The sequence below is a fragment of the Vidua macroura genome, chromosome 5 (genome assembly GCF_024509145.1).
Source record: "Vidua macroura isolate BioBank_ID:100142 chromosome 5, ASM2450914v1, whole genome shotgun sequence".
Taxonomy (NCBI): Eukaryota; Metazoa; Chordata; class Aves; order Passeriformes; family Viduidae; genus Vidua; species Vidua macroura.
Genome location: NC_071575.1, coordinates 26192610 through 26215870, shown reverse-complemented (window position 1 = coordinate 26215870; position 23261 = coordinate 26192610). Strand labels below are relative to the sequence as shown.

At 41.8% G+C, this 23261-nt stretch overlaps 1 protein-coding gene across 6 annotated transcripts in view; it reads right to left on the bottom strand.

Annotated features, from left to right (window-relative positions):
• The window catches only part of BICD1 (BICD cargo adaptor 1), a 158057-nt gene extending 154581 nt beyond the window's left edge, over window positions 1-3476 (bottom strand). For all 6 annotated transcript variants that reach the window (XM_053978425.1, XM_053978427.1, XM_053978426.1 and 3 more), the window contains exon 1: window positions 3226-3476. In XM_053978425.1, the coding sequence (XP_053834400.1) occupies window positions 3226-3438 (213 nt within the window). In that variant the 5' untranslated portion in view covers window positions 3439-3476. The remainder of the gene's footprint in view (window positions 1-3225) is intronic.
• Between the last annotated feature and the right edge of the window lie 19785 nt (window positions 3477-23261).

The following is a 23261-nucleotide window of genomic DNA, read 5'->3' as shown; positions in this document are numbered from 1 at the left end:
TAAAACTATAGTGTTTCACCAAAGATCCAAAATTCTACTAGATTGAGATGTAATGGACTGGAGAAACATCATTTTCAGGCTGAAAAAAAAACCCCAATCCAAACCCTATGAAAATTTAAAAAAGTTTTAAATAAAAATAGTAGGTTTGCAACATAAATTTATCTCATGGCCCAAAACATCAAAATCTTGGGCTAAAGCAGAGACCTCTGAACACAGCAGAAGAAACACATATTGCAGGGTGGATAGCATATATCCTGTACACAAGTATTAATATTTAATGTAATATATTATAATTTGCTTTTACGTCAACATCCTATAATGGCCTTAGTTTCCCATTTCACTCTCCAATGATGGAAATTATTGTATAGCTGAGGTATTGACATTTATATGGAAAAGGACTGCTGAAGTCCACTGGAGTTTTGGATTGCCAAGGAGGATGGGAGAAGACTTCAGATCCCAGTCTGCCAAACCACAGCTGAGTAAAGTTAAAGAGAGGCAGCTCTTCAACTGAGTAATAAATACAATGAGGTCCTAACAGCAGAACACAAAACTGTTAAAAAATTAAGACTTGTCTCAAAAAAAGTCAACCCCAGTAACTGAATCTGTTCAGAGATTTGCAGGAGAATTGTCCCAAAATAATCCTGGCCACCCTCTTGCACCTACTATTCCTTGGGAATGGACAAACTCTTTATTGTAGCACAAACCTGAGGCCTAATTCCTATGCCCCAAAATGGCTTCAAAGAGGATGCAAATGCAGTGAAGTAAGAGCAAAGGACAGATTCCTGTTGTCAGTCAGTCTTGGCATTTGATCTCCTACCATTGGGCAGCACGTTCTTGCAAGGGCCTGCTGGAGGAAGGATACAAAAACCCTCCTCCAGACATTTTGGATGGTGCTTTACTAAACCAAAAATGTTTCTTTGGATTTCTCTGCCCCCTTAAGAACTTTCAAACAGAACTCTACAGCCCCACATCTACACTCCACAGGACAATTTGCCTGCACTACCTGAACTCTGCCTCACTGGTGTTGTCAGAAGCACCATTTGCTTGTGTCTCACCATTACAGGTCTGACTTGTGCTGAGGGAACTCTCATAATGGAGGTGCTAACACAGAAGTAGAGAATAGATTACAGCAACAGGAAGGGCTAAGAGAAAATTCTCCTCTGCAGAGTGCATGTGCAGTAAGAATCAGTGTGGTTTCTGCTATAAAGGTTAAAAGCAAGGAAACAATTGATTGCAGCCTAGGTGGGGGATGGAAATGCCCTACCTGCTGCCAAGGAGAGCTTTGGAATTGAGAGCCCTGGGTCTGGATTGGAAACTGGAGAAGCTCCACTCTTGCTTGGCCTCAGGCAAGCTGAGGGATTTCTCCTGTTCCTCCCTCTGTGAATATCCCCCCCAGTATCCATGCTGTGGCTGGCACAGCATGAAGGCATGGCCCCACAGGAGATATTCTGGGCTGCAGGGCATGCAATCCCACTGATTTCAAGGGGAGGTAAACAGGAAGAGAGTTTGTGCCCATCTTTGATTTCAATTAATTGCATTGACTAATCCCTCTAGTTTCATAATTTTCATTATTACTCAATTCTTTGCACTATCTCTTCTATCTGTGGCCATGTGCACCCGTGTGTCATCCTGGCTTCTCATCAGTCTTCTTTTATACATGATTATGGTGAAATAACAGCTAGCTGCAGCCTTGCTTATCTCCTTCTTCATCATCTTCTTCTTCTTCTTTTTTTCCCTAGAAATGGCATTGCACTTTCCCCTTTTAATTCTGTTCCTCTATTACTGTCAGGTCATTTCAAACAGCACTGCCTTCATGCCAGTGCCAAGTTATGTATCTCTATCCCTCACTCTGTGATTACTGGTTTCAAAAGTCCTGAGCCTACTCCATAGGCTCAGGGGGGCAGGGAGGCAGAGATCAAGATTAAAGAGATCAGTATGTTTTTCTGAAAAACAGCTTTATTCTTTGTATTGAAAATAAAATGTTCTCAATTCTTCTGGACACTGAACCAAGTCTGTAGCATAACTCATTTACCTGCAAGTAAAATGAAACCCTTATTTTATTAAAAACACTTCTAAAAGGACATCAGTTAGTATTCTAATGTATATAAACATAAATAATCTAAGTTTTTTAAGTGGATTCCCTCCATGTGGAATACATTCATGGCTTCTAATAGAAATGTCATTAGTTCTAACAGAATTTCAGCACATTCTACATAGCAGGAGTTTTTGTTTTGTTTTGGGTTTTTTCTAGAACAAAAGTATGCATTCTAAATTTGGGGGAATATCTGCTTGATGCTTTACCTTCTGTTTACAAAGCCTAGTCAGTTACATTCTGAGATGGTATAGAAACAGCACGAAGTGCAGAGCTGTGAGTGCTGCATACGTGTGCACATACAGCCTTTCCGTAGCTCCCACGTACGTACGCTGTTATCAGCTTCAAGTTACTCCACTTAAAGATGAACACAGGGAGGGTGATGATTTTTCGGAGTCAATTATGTTTAGCAGAGCTGAAAGGCAAGGTGTAACACCCACCTACTTCATACTTTGAGTGTTACAAAAACACATTTGAAAGATAACCCCAAATCACTCCTCCAGTGAAATATTTCACCCTTTCAGCATGACGCAGAAGTTTAATTTCCACTGATGGGTGATCTCGAGAGTGTTGTATACCCGCCCCCCCGCCCAAATGGCAGCGGTTCCCCTCACTGGCAGGCTAAAGCCGGTCTATAAATAACTTCAAAAGGAATTGTCTCTCTCCTCACGCACTGCAGACAGCTGTTTACAGAGATCCCGATTCCTTATGCACTGCGTTGGCCCAGCTCTCATCCTACTGTTTCCTTTGCTCTTCCTAAACAAGCCTTGGGCGATGCGGTGCAGGTAGGACCGGGGGGACCCTCCCCTGCCGCAAACGCCTGTTCCCACAAGTTGAGGCTGCCGGCGGCAGCAGCCGGAGCGCGGCCCCGGGGAAATTTCTCAGCACAAGGAGGTTGCGATCTCGTGTAATCCGTCGTTAAGCTCCACGGTCCCGGCCGATCCTCGGCCCCGGGAAGCCCCTCCTCCCCACCCCTAGAGCGGAGCCCGCAGCCGCTCCGGGGCCCGCGCATCGCGTCCCCGCTCGCCCACCTGCAGGGCTGGCGCGGAGCCGGGCAGGGACACGCGTGGGGCGCCCCGCACCTGCGCGCAGCCCCCGGCGGCGGGGCGAGACAAAAGCCCCGGCTGGCTCACCTCCTTCAGCTGCTCCAGCTCCTGCTTGAGGCCGTCATACTCCGCCTCCAGCTCATCGTACTGCTGCTTGAGCGTGAGCTTCTCCTCCAGCACCACCAGCCCATACTCCGCCGCCTGGATCTTCTCGTGGGTCGTCTCGGAGAGCTCCCGGGTCAGCCGCTCGATCTCGCTCTTGTAGTGGTCTGCGCCCTGCAGCACCTCCTCCGCAGCCATAGCCCCGCCGGCACTGCCGCGCCGCCGAGCAGGCAGCCAGGGGGCGGGCGCGGCCGAGGGGCGGCACCGGCACGGCCGGCCCGGGGCGGCGGCGGCGCCGGGCACGGGGATGGGGGTCGGGGCCGCCTGCGGCAGCCGCCGCCGAGCGCGGTCCGCCCCGCCGCAGCCGCGGCCCCCTCCTCCCCCGCCGGCCGCCCGGGACGCGGCGAGGCCGCGCTCGCCTTCCCCGGCCCTGCGGCGGCCCCGGCGGCGGAGGCGCCTGGGCTGGCGAGCGGGCGGGCGAGCCCCGCTGCCCGGGAGGCGGCGGCGCGCTGGAGGCCGGGGCGGCCGGGAGCGCGCCTTCGTGCGGCGGCTCCCGCGGAGATGCTGCTGCTGGGCTCCCGCCTCCTCCCGCGGCGCCGGCACCGCCGCCTCCCCTCCACACGGTCCCTCCCCTGCGCTCTTTAAGATGACAGCGTCCTCAGGTCTGGCATTGCCGCCGGGCGGGCGGGGAAGCGGCGCGGCAGCAGCGGCGGAGCTGCCGGAGCGGTGCGGAGCCGGCCCCGGCGCGCCGGGATGTCGGCGCTGCGCCTGCGGGGCTGCTCCCGCCCGGGCCCCCTCCCTGCCGGTCCCTTCCCGCCCCTCTGCCGCCGTGTCAGCGCCTCTCGGTTCTGCTCAGCGTGCTGCAGCCATGGCCGCAGCGGTGGCGGTGCGGGTATCAATAGAAAGGGAGATGCAGCCCAGCAAACTGCGGGAGCCGGGGGGCGGCAGCAAGTATTCCCCTGCTATTTCGGGAAACTGGGAAAGCAGAGTTACCTGCTCTCTTCCCCGCCCCCGGTGAATGAGTGGGTTTGGGTATGATCAAGGCAGCCTGAATGCGAAACAGCCGCGGGGTCGGGGCATTGGGCTAGGGCTGCTCTTCCATCACCATTAGCACAAGGTCTCGGTGCCACTGATTACACAGCAGGACAAAACTGATTCAGCTGAGATGCGGTCACACCATTGTTTCTCTGTCAAATTAACCGGAGGACCTGATGCATAGATTATGTCAGTTATATGCTGGCTTTATCCTGACTGCAGAAAGACAGATGCTACTTGTACAGCATAAAATTGGAATGATGCAGACAGACAGTAACTGATCTCTTACAAAGCCTGCCAGTAAAAAGTTAACACACCAGATTAGGCGCATTTTACATATTTGAACTGGAAGAGTGAGTTTATCCTGGATCAATGTCATAGCCTTTTTTTTAATACTCGGAGTCTTAGACTCCAATTTACTGTTTCTTCAAACTATGGCCTGGAAAATAGACTTGAATTGATATTGGTCAAGTTTTGCTCTAAGTACCAGCAGGACCTGTTTTTCACGTTTTACAGACTTTTTTTATTTTTAAACGTACTCCTTTAGAGGTTGACAACTGAATTAGAATTTCCAAATGGAAGTGTTTTAAATAGAAATTACCTGTAAGAAGATGGATGTCACTGCCCACCAATGCAGCACTGTATTGGAAATCAAAGACAGAGATTCCCTTTCTTGCTGACCTGATAATGTCATTTTAAACAAGCCACATCCTCTTTCTACCATGACTTCCCCATGACTAAGAAATAGGTAAAAATTATTAGACTGCTCAGCAAAGTTCTTTGAGATCTGCAAATGGAAGCACTAGCACTAGTTATACAATATATGCATACAGTATATGGCATATATCAATTTTATAAATATATGTGCATGCATACATAACTAATACATTGTAATCCAACCTGCACAAACACTTCTCATTGACTAGAGAGCATTCATGGAAGAAGCAATTATAGTAATGGAAGTTCTGTCAATTTTTAGCTTGAAAACTGCTTCCAAAATGCACGTTTTAAATAAATTCTACTGCAGAAGCAAGTGTGAATATTAATATGAAAGAAACAAGTGTGAATATTAATATATGAGAAGAGTGAGTGGCTCTCATTGATGACTGAGTATCAAAAGAGAGGAGAACACCAGTTTCCCACCTGTAATTCCCATTATACAGCTAACCTCAACACCCTTTTCTTAAAAGACAATGAGAGATTCCACAAATCAGAAGAAAAAAAAAAAAAAAAACCTAAAACTGAAAGAAGCAAAATGTTGTCTCAAGAGCTTTTACAAGTTCTAGTCTAGTTGTCTTTCTCAAATTTGCACCTAAGCCACTGTGCAAGGGAATGTTTATTGACCACAGGAATGGATCAGAAAACAAACATCTTTGAGACCAGTGCTAAAAATGAATGTTTGGGTCAAGGACAGTGTGGAAACTGGCTGAAACAACAGGATGCCTACAGCTAATCAAGCCTTGGTGTAACTCCACTTAACATCATCTGATTGACAATCTCACTCAAAAGCCAAGGGCTTGCCTCCTGAATGTAAGCAATATCAAACCTGGATTCTTTGGTGATATTTGTCTTTGTTTTTAAAAATCTACTTCTTTAAAAGACTTCTTTGAAAAGTCCCCAGTTGTCAGGGGAGTTTTGTTGTCAGTTGTCAGTTTCTCTGCACTGACTACACCTGGGCTAGGCAGCACATATGTGGATGCCTTCAGACATATATATTTAATTGAGTGAATCCCACCTTTCACTTCTCTATCTCTCTTAGGCCTAAAAACCAGCACCTACATTCTGTTGTCAAGATCCTCCATCTGTATTTATAATGGACTACTAAGATCACTGATGGATCTGGAAAATATTCAAGGTCCTTTCCCTGTTACCAGGAGCTCTGGTTTCGCCTCATTTCTGACTCTGTGGAGATGAGAAAAGATGGATGATCTTACATTATAAATAGCATCGAAGTTTTAGCCAAAGTCTTCATTAAAGAAGGAGGTGCTGCAGCATGACACAAAGCTGGTCATTCCCTAGGGATTATCTCATAACAGAGGCAGTGGGACCTCCTCTGATGGAGATCTCTGGCTTTCTGGAGTGCCTGTGATAAACTATGGATTCAAGTTACTGTACAGTGGTGCCAGCAAAGCTCTGGTCTCAGTCACAATTCTGGTACCTTTAGGAGCTCACTCCTCAGTGCAGCTAGCCCTAAAACAATGATATTGGCATTTTAAATAATTCCACTGCCCTTGTGTGATCACCTCACATTGGTTTAAGTCCTGCTGCAATGCTCTTAGGTTTTCTGCCTCCCCAAGCTCAAAAAGCATGCCCTGGTCTTAATAAAGGTTGGCATATCACTCTACATTGTCACCTCTCCTTCATTTTGCCCTGTGCACCACCTTCACATGAATATTTCAAACAAGTCTCAAGTAATTTCGACTACATGTCATTCCACATACATTCATAAAACAAGCTTCCTTCTGACTGCATCAATTTCATGGGCATGAAACTGAATTCCTTTGAATTCCTGACATGTGATACTAATGGATTCCTAAACCAAGGATAATAGGTTCCAGTACTGATTACACATTTTTTTAACCAATCAGATATTCCAGGACAGGGAAAATGACACAATTCAAATCTTACACAAGAGATTATTTAAATTTCATATCATTTAAGAAGCATTTAATGACCTATACAAAATGAATGATTGGTTCTATGCCTTAGTGACAATGCAGCTGAAAAAGCAGCCTGTACTGTATGACAGAAGGCTGAATCTGCACCTGCAGCATGCACAGACATCCCTGTGAGTCCATTTGTATGGAGCATCTCAGAGCACCAGAGCCCAAATCTAAGCAACTGCTAATTAGCACTGTTTGGCAGGCTCACCAGAGTGGCCAAAGGGGGAAAAAAAACAACAAGAAAAAGAAAGGTATGAGGACCACTCTGTCATTGTTAATGCAAATAGCATTGATTTCCTGAAGAGGAAAAGAAGGGAAAAGCACTGAGAGAAGTCTCTATGCGAACTGTGCTGGGTCTGGTTTGGAAATAAACAAGTGGCTGTTAGACTGCCAAAACTTTATCTTTCTCCAGCACTGAATATAAACACCACCTTTGTAATGAATGGTCAGCCTAGAGATAAAAGGGAGACATTGGGAAGAAAATTAAATTTAAAAAGATATTATGAGATCCTAGTCCAATAGAAATGGTAATAGGTTTTAAGAAAATTAGTTTATGGAGAATGTTAAGAGAAACTAAACACAGCAGCTAATAAACAATAATGCATATAATAAAAAGTAATGATGTTTCTCTGATTAATGAGTGTCAGCATTCAGAAGAGAGGCTTTCAAACAGCTGTGTCCTTATGTGAGTCCTCTGTGAACTGCCTTTAAAGGATCTGAAAAGGTACATAATTTTTTAAGCCTATTATCAGGTGGACTTAAATGTGATAAACAGGAAACTGTAATTTCACCGGAATAATTTTGGGCTCCAAAAAGCTGGAGGTTGAAAACCACTTGTGTAGAACATATAGAACCTGAAAGGAAAATGGAGTAAAACAGAACACTTCAACAAGGAAATCGGGGAAAAGGGCTGCACAAAAATGGTTGGCAGGATGTTTTGTGTGTAATGAGCAGGGGTTAGAGAATCAAAAATGAGTTTTACAAGAAAACTACAAAAAATTAAGTATAAGGATATTTAGAAAATAAAGTCAGCAATAACTAAACAGCCAACTGCATATAGAAAACCTACAGACTGCAGCAAAGAATGTGAATTATAACTGTTATACTGAATAAATAATTTTAGCCTGAAAGGGTGTTGTTTCAGCAAGTGTTGCACATGAGTCTTGGTTCAGCTCCACAAATGTAAGCTGAGTCTTTTAATGGACAGCATTGCCCCCAGGCTCGAGATTCAGGACACTGCTCTTCCACTCTATGCAGAGACTCAGAACACAAATAAAAAATGGCTGAAAGGAGCACAGTAAGGATTATTATGCCTATTTAAACTACCAAGCACTTTCCTGTGACACAAGGAAGACCTGCCCACTAAGAATCCTTTGTCCAAACAACTTGTCAGCAATTTAGCCTAGATAAATTAGTGTCACAGTGTTCCTTACTGAACAGATGTAAACCTGGGAGGAGAAGGGAGAACACAGTTTATCTCAGATATACAGCAGAAGTACTCCAAAAACAGCAAGTAGCTGGAGTCCTCCTGCTGGCCACAGTCCCTGGCTCTCCTTGCTTTGTAATGGCCACTCCCTCCCACTTCATCTTCTCTCAGTCTCCATCAGCTCAGCTACAGCCTGGGGGCTCTGCCCCACTGACACCCCCCATCCAGTGATCTGGGCACTTAGGGGCTGCCAACACCCTGGGTAAAGCTGTCACACTGTGGCCAAGCTGTCAGCAAGGACCCTCCTGAGGTAGGTAAGGCACCTGTGGGGATGACCAGGGGAGTTTTCTGTCTGGAACACCTGGTCCCTCCACATGATAGTAAAAGGTTTCTAAAATCATGGGCAATTTGGGGAGTTGGAAGGAAAGTTGGGCTTGATGGGCCCTGGGAAAATGTTAGGCCTTGTCTTTGCTAGATCATGTGAAAAGGCACCTGTGTAATCATTATATGATAAATGATATGATTGTTAGATGTGATGATTGCTTAGTAATTAGATATAATTATTGTTTAATCATAACAAGAATCATGAGAAACTATGTTCAGGGGTTTGGGGGGGATCACAAGAAATCCATGCTTGGATGAGATCAATGTATACAATAGAACAATATAAGTTTAATAATTAATATGTAGTTATATAACGATAGAATATAAAACATGTTCTTCTGGGAACCATGTCGGAGTCAGATTTGGGTCTGTACCCCTGATTCCCAGAGCTCTTCAAATCTGCATATAATCATATTCTGTGATTATGTGTTCCTGAGCACCAACACACAGAGAAGAGGCTTTTTGCTCCAGCAGAGATGCCCAAAGCCTCTCATGGCTGCTTACACCCCAGCCAGCTGCTGCCCTCAATGCCAAAAGGTACAGGACAATGCCCTCTTTTCTTGGCAGTTCTATTCTGGCACTTTTCAAACCCTCTGGTTTGTTGTGTTTTTTTCCAGACTCTCACAAATCAATTTCTCAGTCATCTTTAGTGTCTTTCTGGGAAGTGAAATGAAGTTATACATTATTCCTCCAGTCTCCTTCTTCCTTTTATAATGTCAAGTCACCGCCAACAGCTCTAGAGTGAGTGGATGTGCAGAGCTACTCAGTTCCTCAGCTTCCTCCTATCACCACAGCATAGGCAAAAGCAGCTGGCAAAACCAGAATAACAGGTAGATCCCACATTTGAAATGTGATCTGACTGTAAAATAAGAACCAGACTGCAGGTTATGATCCCATTTTGACTAGTTTTTCTCCTCAGAAGTCATTAGTGTGGGGGAATGAATTTCTGTATAACAATGTGCCTTGTCTTGAAATTGACAGCCTAGAATCTACAGTGCACCTATTAAATAGAGATTCAAAAGGCACTTATTTCTGCTAAAGCTGGCATTTGCCTTACATTCCTTATTGTGTATAAATGACTAAAAACATTTACAGACAGTGATCACTGAGAGAGAAACTGAAATTTTTATGTGGAATCTAATTGTGACACTGTGTTGATAATGTGAAGAAAATTGCATTCAGATACTATAAAAAGCATACGATTTAGTGATTTTTTTCAAGAGCTCTAAGCTAATATTTCATTACTCAGCTTCTAAACACACATTACAATGAATGCAGAGCACACAACACAAAGAAAATTACAGTAAATTTCTATTGAGTGTGGCATTTGGGAAAGATGCCAGGTTTATGGTACTATCCTATAAACTTGGATTTTGTTAGGTTTTTATCAAAATACCTAATACGGAATGGGTGGTGTGTATTCAAAGCACTAAAACAATGAATTACAAAGAAGGCATCTGGATCAAAGCTACAATTATTTTCCTCAGCTAAGAGAGGAGTCAAAGTCCAATTAGGAGATTAAGATCTTGAACTGGAGACTGACTTCCGTGAGAATTTTCCTAATCACTTTTGGTGCATCTTGGATTAAATGATTGTTCTATCACAAAGCAGGGTACTGCAAACTTAACTACTTTAAAATCCTCTCTACAACTTTTTTCAATAATTGCATTTATACTAGAAATGCTGCTTCTTATAATAATCACATTATTCAACCTACAGACACTGGTTGCAATAGCTGAAACAGATACTGCATAAAATTATTTAATGTGAATTCTGTATTGTGAAGTCTAACCCTTTAAAAAAAATTGAAACCCATAAAACTGTCTAAGGGTATTTTCTTTGTGGTTTGCTTTGCTGTAATATTTTTGGGCTACTTTCATTTGCCTTTTGATTTCTGAGCCAGATCAAGACTGGCTGGTATTTTGTTCCAGATTTCCTTACAATCAAGAGTGTTATTCTTAAGAAACCAAAAAAAAACCCCAAAGAGCCAAAAAAACCACAACAAAACAAAACAAAACAAAACAAAACACAAAAAAAAAAAAAAAAAAAAAAAAAAAAAAAACCCAAAGCAACAAAAACAAAGAAACAAACAAAACACTTCCAACAGATTATTTAATGAGCTTATGAACTTTTGAGGTCCAGGAGAGATGGACTCTAACTTAACCTGCAAAATAGAAAAACATCATGAGCATGGAACAGTTTCCAACCCTCACCTTATGGTCCCCAAAACATGACTGAATTCCTAGAGGTCTCCTGGAGGGGAACATGGTAAGGTCTTTTTGGGTGAAAAATTTTTCTTTCAAAAGAAAATCTCATCAGTACAGATATGTAGGAAGGTTGTGTTGCAATTTAACACTAGCTATCTGAATGTAACTAGCTGGGAAACATTAATACAGTGTAAGATGAGAGTAAACCAATCCTGTAGTGCCAGAGCCTTTCCTGATATGTGCTACCATTTGGGAGGGAGATAAAGTTAATTGGAAGTTTCTGTGAAGTTGTCTTGCTAGGCTTTTTTATTCCTTCTCAATGATCAGCAGTTTCTGAAGGCACAGCAGATGGAGCTTGGCATGGGGAGAATATGAAGTGGGGATACAGCCACCTTTGGGTGCTACCCTTGCTCACAACAGTTCCTGGTACAAGTAGGGGAAAAGGCAAGAGGGATGCTGCTATTTGCCTACCTTTGTTTGCCCAACTGGGCAGCAGAGGATCAAGGGAGAATAGGAGAAACAGTAAAATTCTTGCCAGCAGTGCACGAAAATGAGAAGTAACAGATGGTAATTCCTTTGATAGCAAGGAACCCATCTGCTACTGCTCCCCCTTATGAGCTGCTAGAGATACTGTGTGGAAAAGCTTCAGAAACAGGCTGTGAGAGGCAAATGTGAGTGTGGGTCGCATGGGAGAAGATGGAAGAGAGAGTAGTTCTGCTTGTGGAAGGGGACATTATGAGAAGAGAGCTATCCTTCTGCTCAGCTCTTGGTAAGTCCCAAAATAGGCTTGTGAAAAGTTGAAGCAACTCAGTTATATAGGACAGCATGCAAAGCAGCTGCTCCCTGATGTCCCACATAGAACACAAGAGTGAGAATAGTTTGTGAAAACCTGGCTGCAAGGCAAGTCATACAGTAGCTGTGGTAGCATATCATAAAAGCGACCCAACACATGGGAAGAATGAGCTCTGAACTCCAATGATTTCAGAAGGCTAATTAATTACTTTATTAATCTATATTATACTATAACTATATTACACTATATTACACTAACAAGAACTATCACTAACTAGAAAAACCAGTGACTCTCTGCTGAGAGTCCCGACACAGCTGTTGGATCCAATTGGTCCATGAATCCAAACGACCATCTCCAGAATCCAATCAAGCAATCACCTTGGGTAAACAATCTCCAAACACATTCCACATGGGGACAAAAACAGGCACAGCGAATGAGATAAGGATTGTTTTGATCCTTCTCTCTGTGCTTCTCCAGGAAAAATCCTGAGAGAGAGAATTATGTCTCTCTGTTCAGAGAATGTGAATGCCACAGGCTGCACAGTCCTGCAGAACAGCTCACTTCTGCTACTGACATCATCTCTGATCACCTCTCACTCTTGCCTGCTTTGATGAGCAGAGGTAATATATCTTGATATTACATAACATTGATGCCTGACAACTACCATTTATTATTCCTTTTAAAATTAATAAGTTCATGAATCTTTCTGCTTTTCAGGCTGTCTGAGAACACAGGCAGCTGCTATCATCACATTTATCTATGGGATATGAATGGAACAATGTCTGCAAACACGGAGACATCAACTTCCCTGTAAGAAAGATGGTCGTCTGGAGCATTTAGTACAACCACAGAAAAATAAATGTGGGCACCTGATTGCCTTCCTGACAGCTGCTATGCTGTCAGCTGCAGATCACCCAAAGCTGTCACTGACAGGTAACTGAAGAAATAGGAAACACCTTCCATAAGAAGACTCACCACTATGGAGAAGACAACACATGTGCCTTGTGCCTGTGCTAAAAGGAGAAAATCAAATAATAACCCTCCTCTTCTCCTTTTCTTTAAGAGCAATCCCTCTCCTTAGTATTATGAGAAAATGGCAGCTGCTACATTTTAAGGGATTTGACAATTTACTGATAGATGCAGAGGGGAAGCTTGATTTGCAAGCTTGTCACAGATTCTCTCTGCAAGAGAGAGAGTCATGTCAGAGTAGGAACATGTTTTGAAAGTGAATTAGCAGGATGAGGGAATTGTTTTGAACATTGGAATGGTCAGGGCAGTCAAGTCTCTTGAATGACTTCTCTGGCCCTTAGCTGGCATTCTTGGACACCAATCCACAGAAAGCTGAAACAGAATGCACACACTTATACTTCAGGGTTATCCAAAGAAAAGGGCAAGGAGAATATTTTTTTCATTGTCTTTTACAAGAAGCAGTTGAGATGTGGTGTTAAGTAAATATAAAACAAGACTTAAACACCCACAAACACACATTTATTTTTACACTTGTTTATAAATACTGATATTACAGGAGAATCATGACTTTGCCTTGACCGAGGGCTGAGTTACTGAGCATCATGAGCTATGAGCATCATGAGCTATGATAGCTTGATAGGATAATGCAAATATAGTGAGGTGAGCCTTGTAATGGGCCATGGATCAAAAAGCCACTGGAGAACAGTATCTGAAACTGCTGGGAAGGTGGTATCATGGAGAAATTTGCTGGTGGCCTACGTTGACATCCAGCCAGAAGTCCCTGCGTAGTACAGAATAACAGAGATTAAGGGGAGGCATTGTTCTGAAAACATCCAACATCTCATGGAAGCAGATTTCTTCAGGTGGGACCATCACATGTTGACACTGAGGTGCTACCCATCGCCCAACAGAGAGACAGATTGGGCAGAGCAATTTCACGTTCTTCCAGGACTGGCTGTGCCAACTCACTGGGCATGGTGAAGATCCCAGATAATTCTCATGTGTGAGCCCTGCTGGTGCATTTTCCCCGTGCAGCCTGTCCGCAGCTTGGGGAACTAAGTAGGTTGAGTTTGACAGTATCAGATTGGTGTTTCTCTTTCACCTGTGGTAGATGGGAACTAGAAAAATAGCGGTGGGAGGTGGGGGGGAAATAGAAAGAGGGATGGAAGGATGTCTTTGTCAATATGACAATAAGAAAAAAACAAAATCAGAAAGTGTATGGGAAATGTGTGAGACTTCAGTGACTGGCTGAGAATTGTCAGTGGATCAGAGACAGAACCAAGGGTGAAGGGAATTGTTCTCAGAGATGGCAATCTGCCATCTGATCCTTGTCAGTAATGTCTGGGGATATGACCACAGAGTGAAACGGGTCCTCCCTTCCTGTCCCTTCGGAAAACACAGCCAACAGTACCTTGCTGCTGCCATACTCATGGGAAATGGATGTCAGGAAAGGAGCTGCTAGGGATGACAAGCCAGCTGCCTGCTCCCCTGTGCAGTTCTCTCTTCAGTCTAGGTCTGTGTGTGCTCCAGATTCTGCTGTCTTAATAGAGGAGCTTGAACAAAAATATCAGAAGAAAATTTACTTGGGTGACTAAGCACTAAAAAATGAAGTAAAATACTTATTATAGGCAGCCTGATAGATGAAATTATGTTGAAAAATGAGATTATATACGGGAAAGCTTTTGTCAGCCTAAGGGGAAAAGAAACCTCACTATTAAGCAAAGTTTCTTTTCAATTATTGCTATTAATAAGCTGTGGTTGTAATGATTGGATACAATAAATGTAGGTAGAGGTTACATTAGCCGCTCTGAGACTCCTGATTTTCCTTCTAACCAGTGATCTGCTTAAAGAGAAAAGCAAAATGTATTACAGGTTTCCAAAATTTGCTGGTGGATTACTTCCCTGACCCTGTTCAGTGCTCAGCATCACAGCTGCCAGGCTGGCTCAGGGAGCCGGGAGGATGGGGATGCTGGGACACTGGGGTCAGGCAATGCCCGAGGCACAGCTCCCCAGACACCCTTCCATCTAAACTGACAGGCTGTCCCAATTCTGGATTAGTTTGAGCATGGCTAAACCGCTTCCTCTGACTGCACTTAACCTCTACATGAATAAATGCTTCAGTCTTTGGAGCGTGAGGTACTGACTGTCAGTGCGAATTTTAAAAAACCCTTCAAAGATAAAGGTCTCTGCAGTCTTTTGTTTCATTTTCTGCACATCACACAGATCTGATGTTTTCAGTGAATGCCTCTGAATTAATGGTGTTTATTCCTTGAGTTAGGAATGAGATCTGGAATGAGTATGTCTCTAAACAATCCTTCATGCTGAATGTTGCAGACCTGCCAATACATGTGGAAAATCACATTTTCCTGCACCACAGACTATTTCATCATCTTAACCAATAACACAGCTCCACATTGACACACAGAGACAGCAGAGGTGTGCAGTGCCCAGATTGTTTGGTTTCTCAAATGGCCAGGGCAGGTTTCTGTGGTACATTCCAGATGTGTTCCTGCACTTCCCACTGCATCACTTGCAGACATTTCTGAAGAGCAACGAACAGCAGGCAGGGCCAGCTCATGCCTACTGCAAGAATTATTTGCCACAGGCATGGATGTTTTACATTTCTGCTCTCTGTTCTTCCTCACAGGTTTATATGTCAGTAGTTCCCAAGAAGATTCAATTGGTTCCCTGGGAATCAAAAAAAATCTTTTTTGGTCTTTGAGTAGCTTTGTTTTTCTTAAATCCACCTTCAACGCTATGTAGCACTTTGTTCTGCATATTCCTCTTCTTTTTGTGCTCTCTCCATTCCCCTTTATATTCTCTGCTTTCCTCAGGTTTCTCCTGCCACCCTACCACTGATACTATGAAGTTGTACAACAAAAGCTACACTTCTTTATGTGATTTAATTTCATATTTATACTGCATAGAAGACAAGAAGTCCTGCAAAGCCATTAATAAAGTGAAAATTTACAGCATATCTATATAAAAACTCTAATCTAAATAATACTGTCATTGCCGCTGGGTTCACCTGCCATGTGCTGACAGAGCACTGATAAAATACACATGTGATGTATTTCCATCCTTAAAAACACATATAAAAGAGCTATATACCAGTGAAACCAATTATTGTTCACTCTGTATAATGAAATGTGCCAAAGCTAGCAAGGACTCATTGTGAACAAATTGATCCCATGTCTCAGGCTTTTCTGGTTGCAACATCAGAGTAATTCTTAGAAAGACCTCCCACTCCCAGCAGTTATTCTGCCATTTCTCACAGCTGTCTTTATAGCCTGGTTTTGAAAATTTTGCTCATGGAGACTCGACAGGTAGGTCAGGGAACCTACCTGTAGTCTCTGCCTTCAGTTTATAACTGAAGGAAATGGTTTGCCTGAAAATTTGGAAGGCAAAGTAAGTTGGGAAAAAAAGAATTCTTCTGTTTATTTTTCTTTCTTTCACTCTAGGGTGCTGAACAACTGGAAGCAAACAGAGGGGGAGCAAAAAAAACCTTCAAAGAGATGTGGCATGTAAATGTCTATCACTTCTGGGTTTGGGGTTTTTTTTATCCAGGAGGGCTAGTGCTTCAGAGAGACACCATTTAACTTGCTAGCCAGGAGTTACAGAAAGATCTGGCAGGACTGCCCAGCTAACAAACCAGCAAGAGAAAAGCAGCACAGATGAATGCAGAGTAGTGCACACAGTGAAGTGACCTTAATTCTACGTTCTCAACAGCTTTTGTCACCAGACGTTCTCCTATGTCATTGCAGACGGCATTTGCAAGATGAAACTTTCTATCCCCTGAGCAGCAAAAAGACCAGGAAGGGAATATAAACTATCTTTTGGTACTCCATAAGGCTGTGGTGTACCCAGTCTTTTGAGAGGCTCTGGCCACTGCAAAAATGACATTTTACAACTACAAAGGATATAGATAAGGGGAGTCAGATTATTTCCTATTTCTGACTCATCTCTGCTATAGAAGAAATCAAAAAGATTTGGTTTCCTCATCTTAAAAAAAGAGATTAACTGAAGACATGATAGAGGTCTAGAAAAACATAACTGATGTGGAGCAGGTGGCGAGGGAATGCTTAGTCATTATTTTTCATGAGAGTAGAACCATGGAGCACTCCGTGAAACCATCAAGCAGCAGGTCAAAGACCAATGAAAAAAAAAACCACTGGCACATGTAGTGCCTAATTGTATTGCAGGACATAGCATCCTGTTATTTTATAAAATCCTGATTTGTTTGGATGCCCAAAGTATAAATAAATTCTGAAAGCTACTAGATGGCTTCCTAGAAGGAAAGGTCTGTTAGGGACAGTTAGACAACATTACGCAGATACAATTTCTAGATGAGAAAGTTTCTAAACTAAAACTTGCTAGAAATTGGAGAAATATCTTGGAAAAAATATGAATCCAAGATTGCTTTTATGACTTTTTCTTTACTATCAGTGCTGTAGTAGAAAGACAACACATCAGATGGGGTATATGTATATAGTACAGCTCTTTGTCTTCTATTTCATCAGAATGACTATTTACAAAAATTACATATAGTCAGAAATGGAAAATTATATCAAACACACAAAAACAACACTACTTCTCCCTTAAAGAAAATCTATGTATCTTGAATCGTAAAGTACAAACTTTTAAAGTTGGAGGAATGGAGACATGAGAACAATAGAAATTTATACAAGTGAGGGAAAAAATGGAGAACGCAATGAAGTAGACTTCCTGTGAGGTTGATATCTGCTCTCCAGTGAAATTGTGAGCTTTTCAATTGTTTGCAGCATTGTTTTCATGTGCAGGATTAAATTTTGCAAGGAGTCCATAGGGCAAAATGATGACATTTGCATATCTGTCATTTTTCTCCCTAATCAGGGGTAGGAGGAAAAATTAGACTTTTTTTTTCTAAAAGCTGACTGAACTCCGAATTTGGTAGTCAAATCATATAAACTCAGGAAATGCAGAGAAATAAGAAGAATAAAGAATGGAGCACTCATGTACAACCAGTCATTTTTCTTCACATTGTTTCTAAAGGCGATGCCAAGGAATTTGAGACAGGCTTAAATCAAAGTGTTGCCTTAAGCATCAGCATTTAATTTCCTTCCAGCTCACATCCCAGCAAGTGCCAAAGATAGATTAAGAATTTGATCAACAAGAGACCTGGTTTTCACTTTGATAAAGAACTATAATTACCAGAACCATCTTGGCAGATAGGTATTGTAAGAAATTAGTATTGCTGGAAGAGAAATTTGTTTCTTCAGCAACAATAGTGAACTGGTTTTACTGGCTATAGAGGCACTGGTTACATCAGTACCTCTTTAACAGATTTTGAGAAAAGACTCTTCAAATTATATGTGCCCAGGAAAGATGATAATGTCCATCTCCAATCACAGGACAACTAGATTAAGTATTTCAACCTAAAAATTATTGCAGATTATTCAGGTACATATAGAGATTCTTTATATCCCCACTGAGTCTTGCAACTTTAGAATGTTGTTGTTCAAAGGTGGTAATTATTTGTAATTCTTGGTATTACACATCTTACTGAAAATTGAATCACATTACCAGATATGAAGATCTAAGTAGTGTCTCAATACAATGCAACATCAAGTTAATTGGCACAGATAAAAAGGACAGTTTTGCTTCCATTTAATGTCTGTGTATCTTTCAATCTTTCCAGAGTCTAAAACTTAGATGTAGGGGTAAATATTTTATTTGGTTTTCTTTCAGCATATTTCAACTGAAACGTTTCCGATTTTTTTTTCTTGGGGGGATGGGTCATGTATACTTTTTTTTTTTTTTTAAGCGGGAATAGTCTTAAAAATTAATAAATTCCATGAGCTTTTTTTCATGGGTTATTTTTTGTCCCCAAAGACCTGTATCCTGGTGTGTGTTCCCAGACAAAAGGGTGCATGTATATTCTTATGGGAAAAGGAAGAAGTTCTTCTAAAATATTTTTTTCAGCTGCATTTCTCCGTACTCCTGTGATTTGCACTGTTGTCAGACCTCACTCATGTCAGAAAAGCAACATGAATAGCTTTTATTTTCCAGCAGAAATTTCCATATGGGTCAGGCTTTTGGATCTTGTAATATTCTGCAGCACTGGAGAACAAACTCAGACAAATTATCATCAACACATGGAAGCTGGAGATAGATGACTGGAAGTTTTTTGGCCCCATTTCTTCTCTTATTCAGCCCAAACTACTTTATTTTTAGATTATGCTACTTTGTACCCCTTCCATAAATACTCCACTCTTCCCTTTGATTGCAAGTTCATAATTAATTTATATTAACACATTTAAATCCAGAACAGGCACTCATATAATGATTTGCAGATTTTAATAGCTTTTTGCCATCTCCTGTCTCTTCCTCCATTTATCATCTACCCCACTATTTCTTACCAGAATTAATAAACTTTAATCCAATTGGTAAAGCCCTGGATAAGCTTCATGTGCAAAAGTTACAGTGCTGAGCCCAAACTTCCTTTTCCTTGTATCTTGTGCTAACAGGGGGCTGTTAATGAGTCCTGTGTCCTTCAGATCCAGTGCTTTCAGTTCCTAAGCCAAATAAATGCTCTGTAGCCACCAATTTGATGTATTTCATTTGCCTGACCTAGAAAGCAACTCCTGGCTCATCCATATCTTACCTGCAGCTTCTGTACAGCCCAAGGGTACCCCAGGCTGTGAGCACAGGCTGGGTCTGGTTTTTTTGTTCATGGGGGATGTGGTAGAGCAAGTTCCTCACAGAGCCTTCAGAGGAGTATCTAAACACCAGATTTACTCTGAAAACGGATCAGGAAATTATACAAAGCTAAGGCTTGCTAACAGCAAGGCCTGCAAGAAATTCTTTTCCTCATCATTTTTCCATATTCCACAGCTCCAGTCCTCAACTTCTGGGCAAGCAGCTTCCGCTTTGTTCCACCCAGTTCCAGGCCAGATCTCTACCTTCTTACTCTCTTCAGAAATCGGTCATCAAACAACTCCTTTTTTAACAAAGCCCTACCATCTTCTACCAGAGGGGAGACAAAGTTATTCAGATTAATTTAACTAGATCTTAACAGAAAATATTAAAGCAACACCCAAAGATCTAAGGTTCCAGTTACAAGTAATTCATTATGACCCCTTCTGCTTTTGCTATATGTATTTTTCATCAAGCACCATCAAAGTAGCAATTAATGCATCTCTGCCCCTTTTTTGGCCCATCAGAGCAGCACAGTTACTGCATGCTTGTTTCCAAACCCAGGTGCATAACTTTGTCACACCAACCTGACTTGGATTTTTCCAGCTCACATGAAGAAGTAGCTTCTGATAACTGGGTCAACAGGAGGACAACATTTAATTACAGTTCAGAGTAGTCTTGATCATATGTTTCTTTCTTTGTGATGAAACCCAAATAAGATCAAAGACTACAGGTCTTATTTTCTGCCATATGGACCCTGTACTGAACAGTTGATTAAAAGTCTTTTTGGCATTAAACAGTTGGCTCCCTTCCGAATATAAAAACAACTTTTGCAGAATTGAAATTTTCCACTAAGAAAACTTTGTTTACAATTAGAACAATTGAAATATTATCTTCATTGTACTCAATGAAGAATATACTGAAGTTCAAGTTTAACTTCAACTTCTTCCAAATTACTCAAAATATTTCATTCTGAAGGACTTCTACAATTAACTGCAAATGCCAATTGCAGCATCTTGTATGATACAAATTAGCGTGTCAATGTCCATTTTCTTAATGTCTTGGTTTCCTTGACACAATCCAGTGCATTCTTTAGTTTAAAAAGATGAATATTTCATTGTGGGAGCCACAGGATTTTCATAGCGTTATGGAAAATGTGTCTGACCATATTTATAGTGAGCATCTCAGGTTATTCAAAAGCAACATCCAAGATGCAATGCACAATGTTGGAAAAGCTTCATGTGACAAATCACTCTAAAGTATTTTTAAAATTAAGAACTATTTTTCAGATAATATGGCTTGGTCCTATGAAGTTATTCATGTGATTATTGCACAGTGCAGCAACGTTCATTGGTTATAGAATCAAGTTCTGTTAGCAGTCACAACAAATTGACTCCAAGTGAGGCTGCACTACCTCATTTAAAACCAAAATTTGGTCTGTGTTACTGTAGTTTCATGAAAAGTCACAGCAAACTGTGTTTCCCTTGCTCAGTTTCAAGCTGCTTTGTTTGATGCAAACTTTTAGCACTTTCAGAACAAAACCCTAAAGGGAAAACACTTCATATTTGTATTTTTAAAAGTGACTAAAACTTGTATAAAGATCGGACATATATTTAATATGAATAATGTTCTCTGAGAAGAAGATGCAAAATGAGATATTTCTTTCAAAATCAGGATTTTTCCTGGTTACTTATTTAACTCTTTGTTCTGCTGGACAATTACAAATTGTTTTGGCAGCATTGCACAGTCAAGTATTTGTAAGTTTATACTGCATCACAGTGCAAGGATTTTTTTGTCCAAGTACCCAAATTAAGCACTTGCACATTCAGGAAGTACTTACCATGGTAATTCTTAATCCATAAGTACCAAGAGATTTTACATCATGGAATTTTAAAGGGTCAGATTCTGTCCCTGCGTACAAACCACTGAGGTATGTGTAATACCAAGCTTGGCCCAGCTGAGCTGCTGTGACTTATGCACTGAAAAATAAAAGCAGATAAATTTGATTATCAAGGTGATGAGATGTTTGTCTGATCCCTGGGCAGGTGAGCTTTTGCCCTTGACTTTTAGGAACAAAAGAAAGTGGCTGGGTCACCATCCCTGGAGATTTTTGAAAAATTTGTAGGTGTGACACTTGGGGACGTGGCTTTGTGGTGGGCTGGCAGTGCTGGTTAATGGCCTGAAGTCCATGATCTTAAAGATCTTTTCCAACCTAAATGATGCCATGATTCTGTGACTTCAGATCTCTGATGTACAAACCACCCCAGCTCTGTGTCAGCAAAATTTTAAATGTCTCCCTCATGGCATCCCTCGATTTCTGCTTCACCAAGGTAAGACCAGCCTAGCTGAGAAAAGACAAACCTTTTTCCTGAAGTATCCACCATAGCCTCATCCTCTCCAATGATGACTTTCATCATCACTTCAACTGTGATATCTTGTAAAGTGTATTTTGCTGCTACATAGTTTTATATGACAGGTAAGGAGACTCACATACACTGCTGGTAGCATCAGCAATGGCTTTCCTGGGGCCTGACACCTTCCCTGTACACTCCACTGACAAAATGAATTTACAGCATAGGCATTTGCAGACATCTCTTTGGAAAATTAGGAAAAGGGAGCCAGCCACATGACAAACCCATCAGAGAAGCTGCCCCACTCCCAGGCTGTCCATTGTCCCTTCCAGAAGGAAGCAGTGCCACTCCAGAGGATTGTTTTTGGCTTTGTTGGGATGGCGTCAGAAGCTCCCCACCCTTCTGAGTTTAAGGATTACAGAAGCAAAGCCCAAACATTTGACAATTTATAAAAACAAGGTTACTTTGTTTTCCATCCTAATTTTTCATTGCCTTGGCTACTCTCCTGGCAGGCAATTTCATGAAGATACGGTCTGATAAACTGACTTTGAACACTGAATCAATTGTGTGATTTAAAGTAAGAGCCCAAACTCAGCCAGCAAGTCATAAAGCAAAAAATTCATTAGAAAGGGAGCTGCAGTAAGCCACTCTAATAAGGGGCATTCTAATAGTTTTATGTTCAAAGCAGCCTTTAATGATAAATAATACTGTGTTTGAGAAATAAAGAGACTGAAATAATTGTTTATGAAATTGTAATATATGGTTAATTTAGAAGAAAAGAAAGATTCACAGACATGCTGATTTTTAAATCCTTTTCAACAGAGCTGCCTGATACAAAGGCCATGAAAGACTGGTTGTTATTAAGTGAGATCACTCATGGCACTTCTTTTCCTCTTTCTAGCCACAGAAAAGGCAGTAAGGAAAATTAGACTGACAAATCTTCCCTTAGATGGAAAGAAAAAGCAGAGCAAAAGAAAATCCATCTGTTCTCACTTGTGGAATTTCATGTTATCCCACATAAGGCCAAGTTTATGCAGCATATGAATCAAAAATCCTAAAATCCTGGGTGTTATAAAATCACCAGGACAACTGCCAAATGCCATTTTCAAGCATCTGTAAGAGGCTAAGACAAAATTCAGGGCACTTTGAGGTTCCAGTGGATGGTAAGCTGCACTAGAATAAATGGCACAACAGATTAATATTTCCTATCTCTCAAACTAAGGCATCTTTTTTAACAGGGGAGAGACCCAGCAGAAGGGAAGGGCTGATCAGCTAAGCCTCACTGCCAGCAATGGGATGGTTTAGTGCCCTCTGAGCAGTGTGTGCTGCCCACAACATTCCTGCTCTGGGCAGGCCACCACACGAAGACCAGGAGACTCAGAGCCCCATCCAACCTGACCTTGAATGTTTCCAAGGGTGGGGCATTCACCACCTCTTTGGGCAACCTATGCGTGGTCTCACCACGCTTAACTTTTCCTTTTATCTTGTCTGAATCTAGCCTCTCCCTTTTAAAACCCT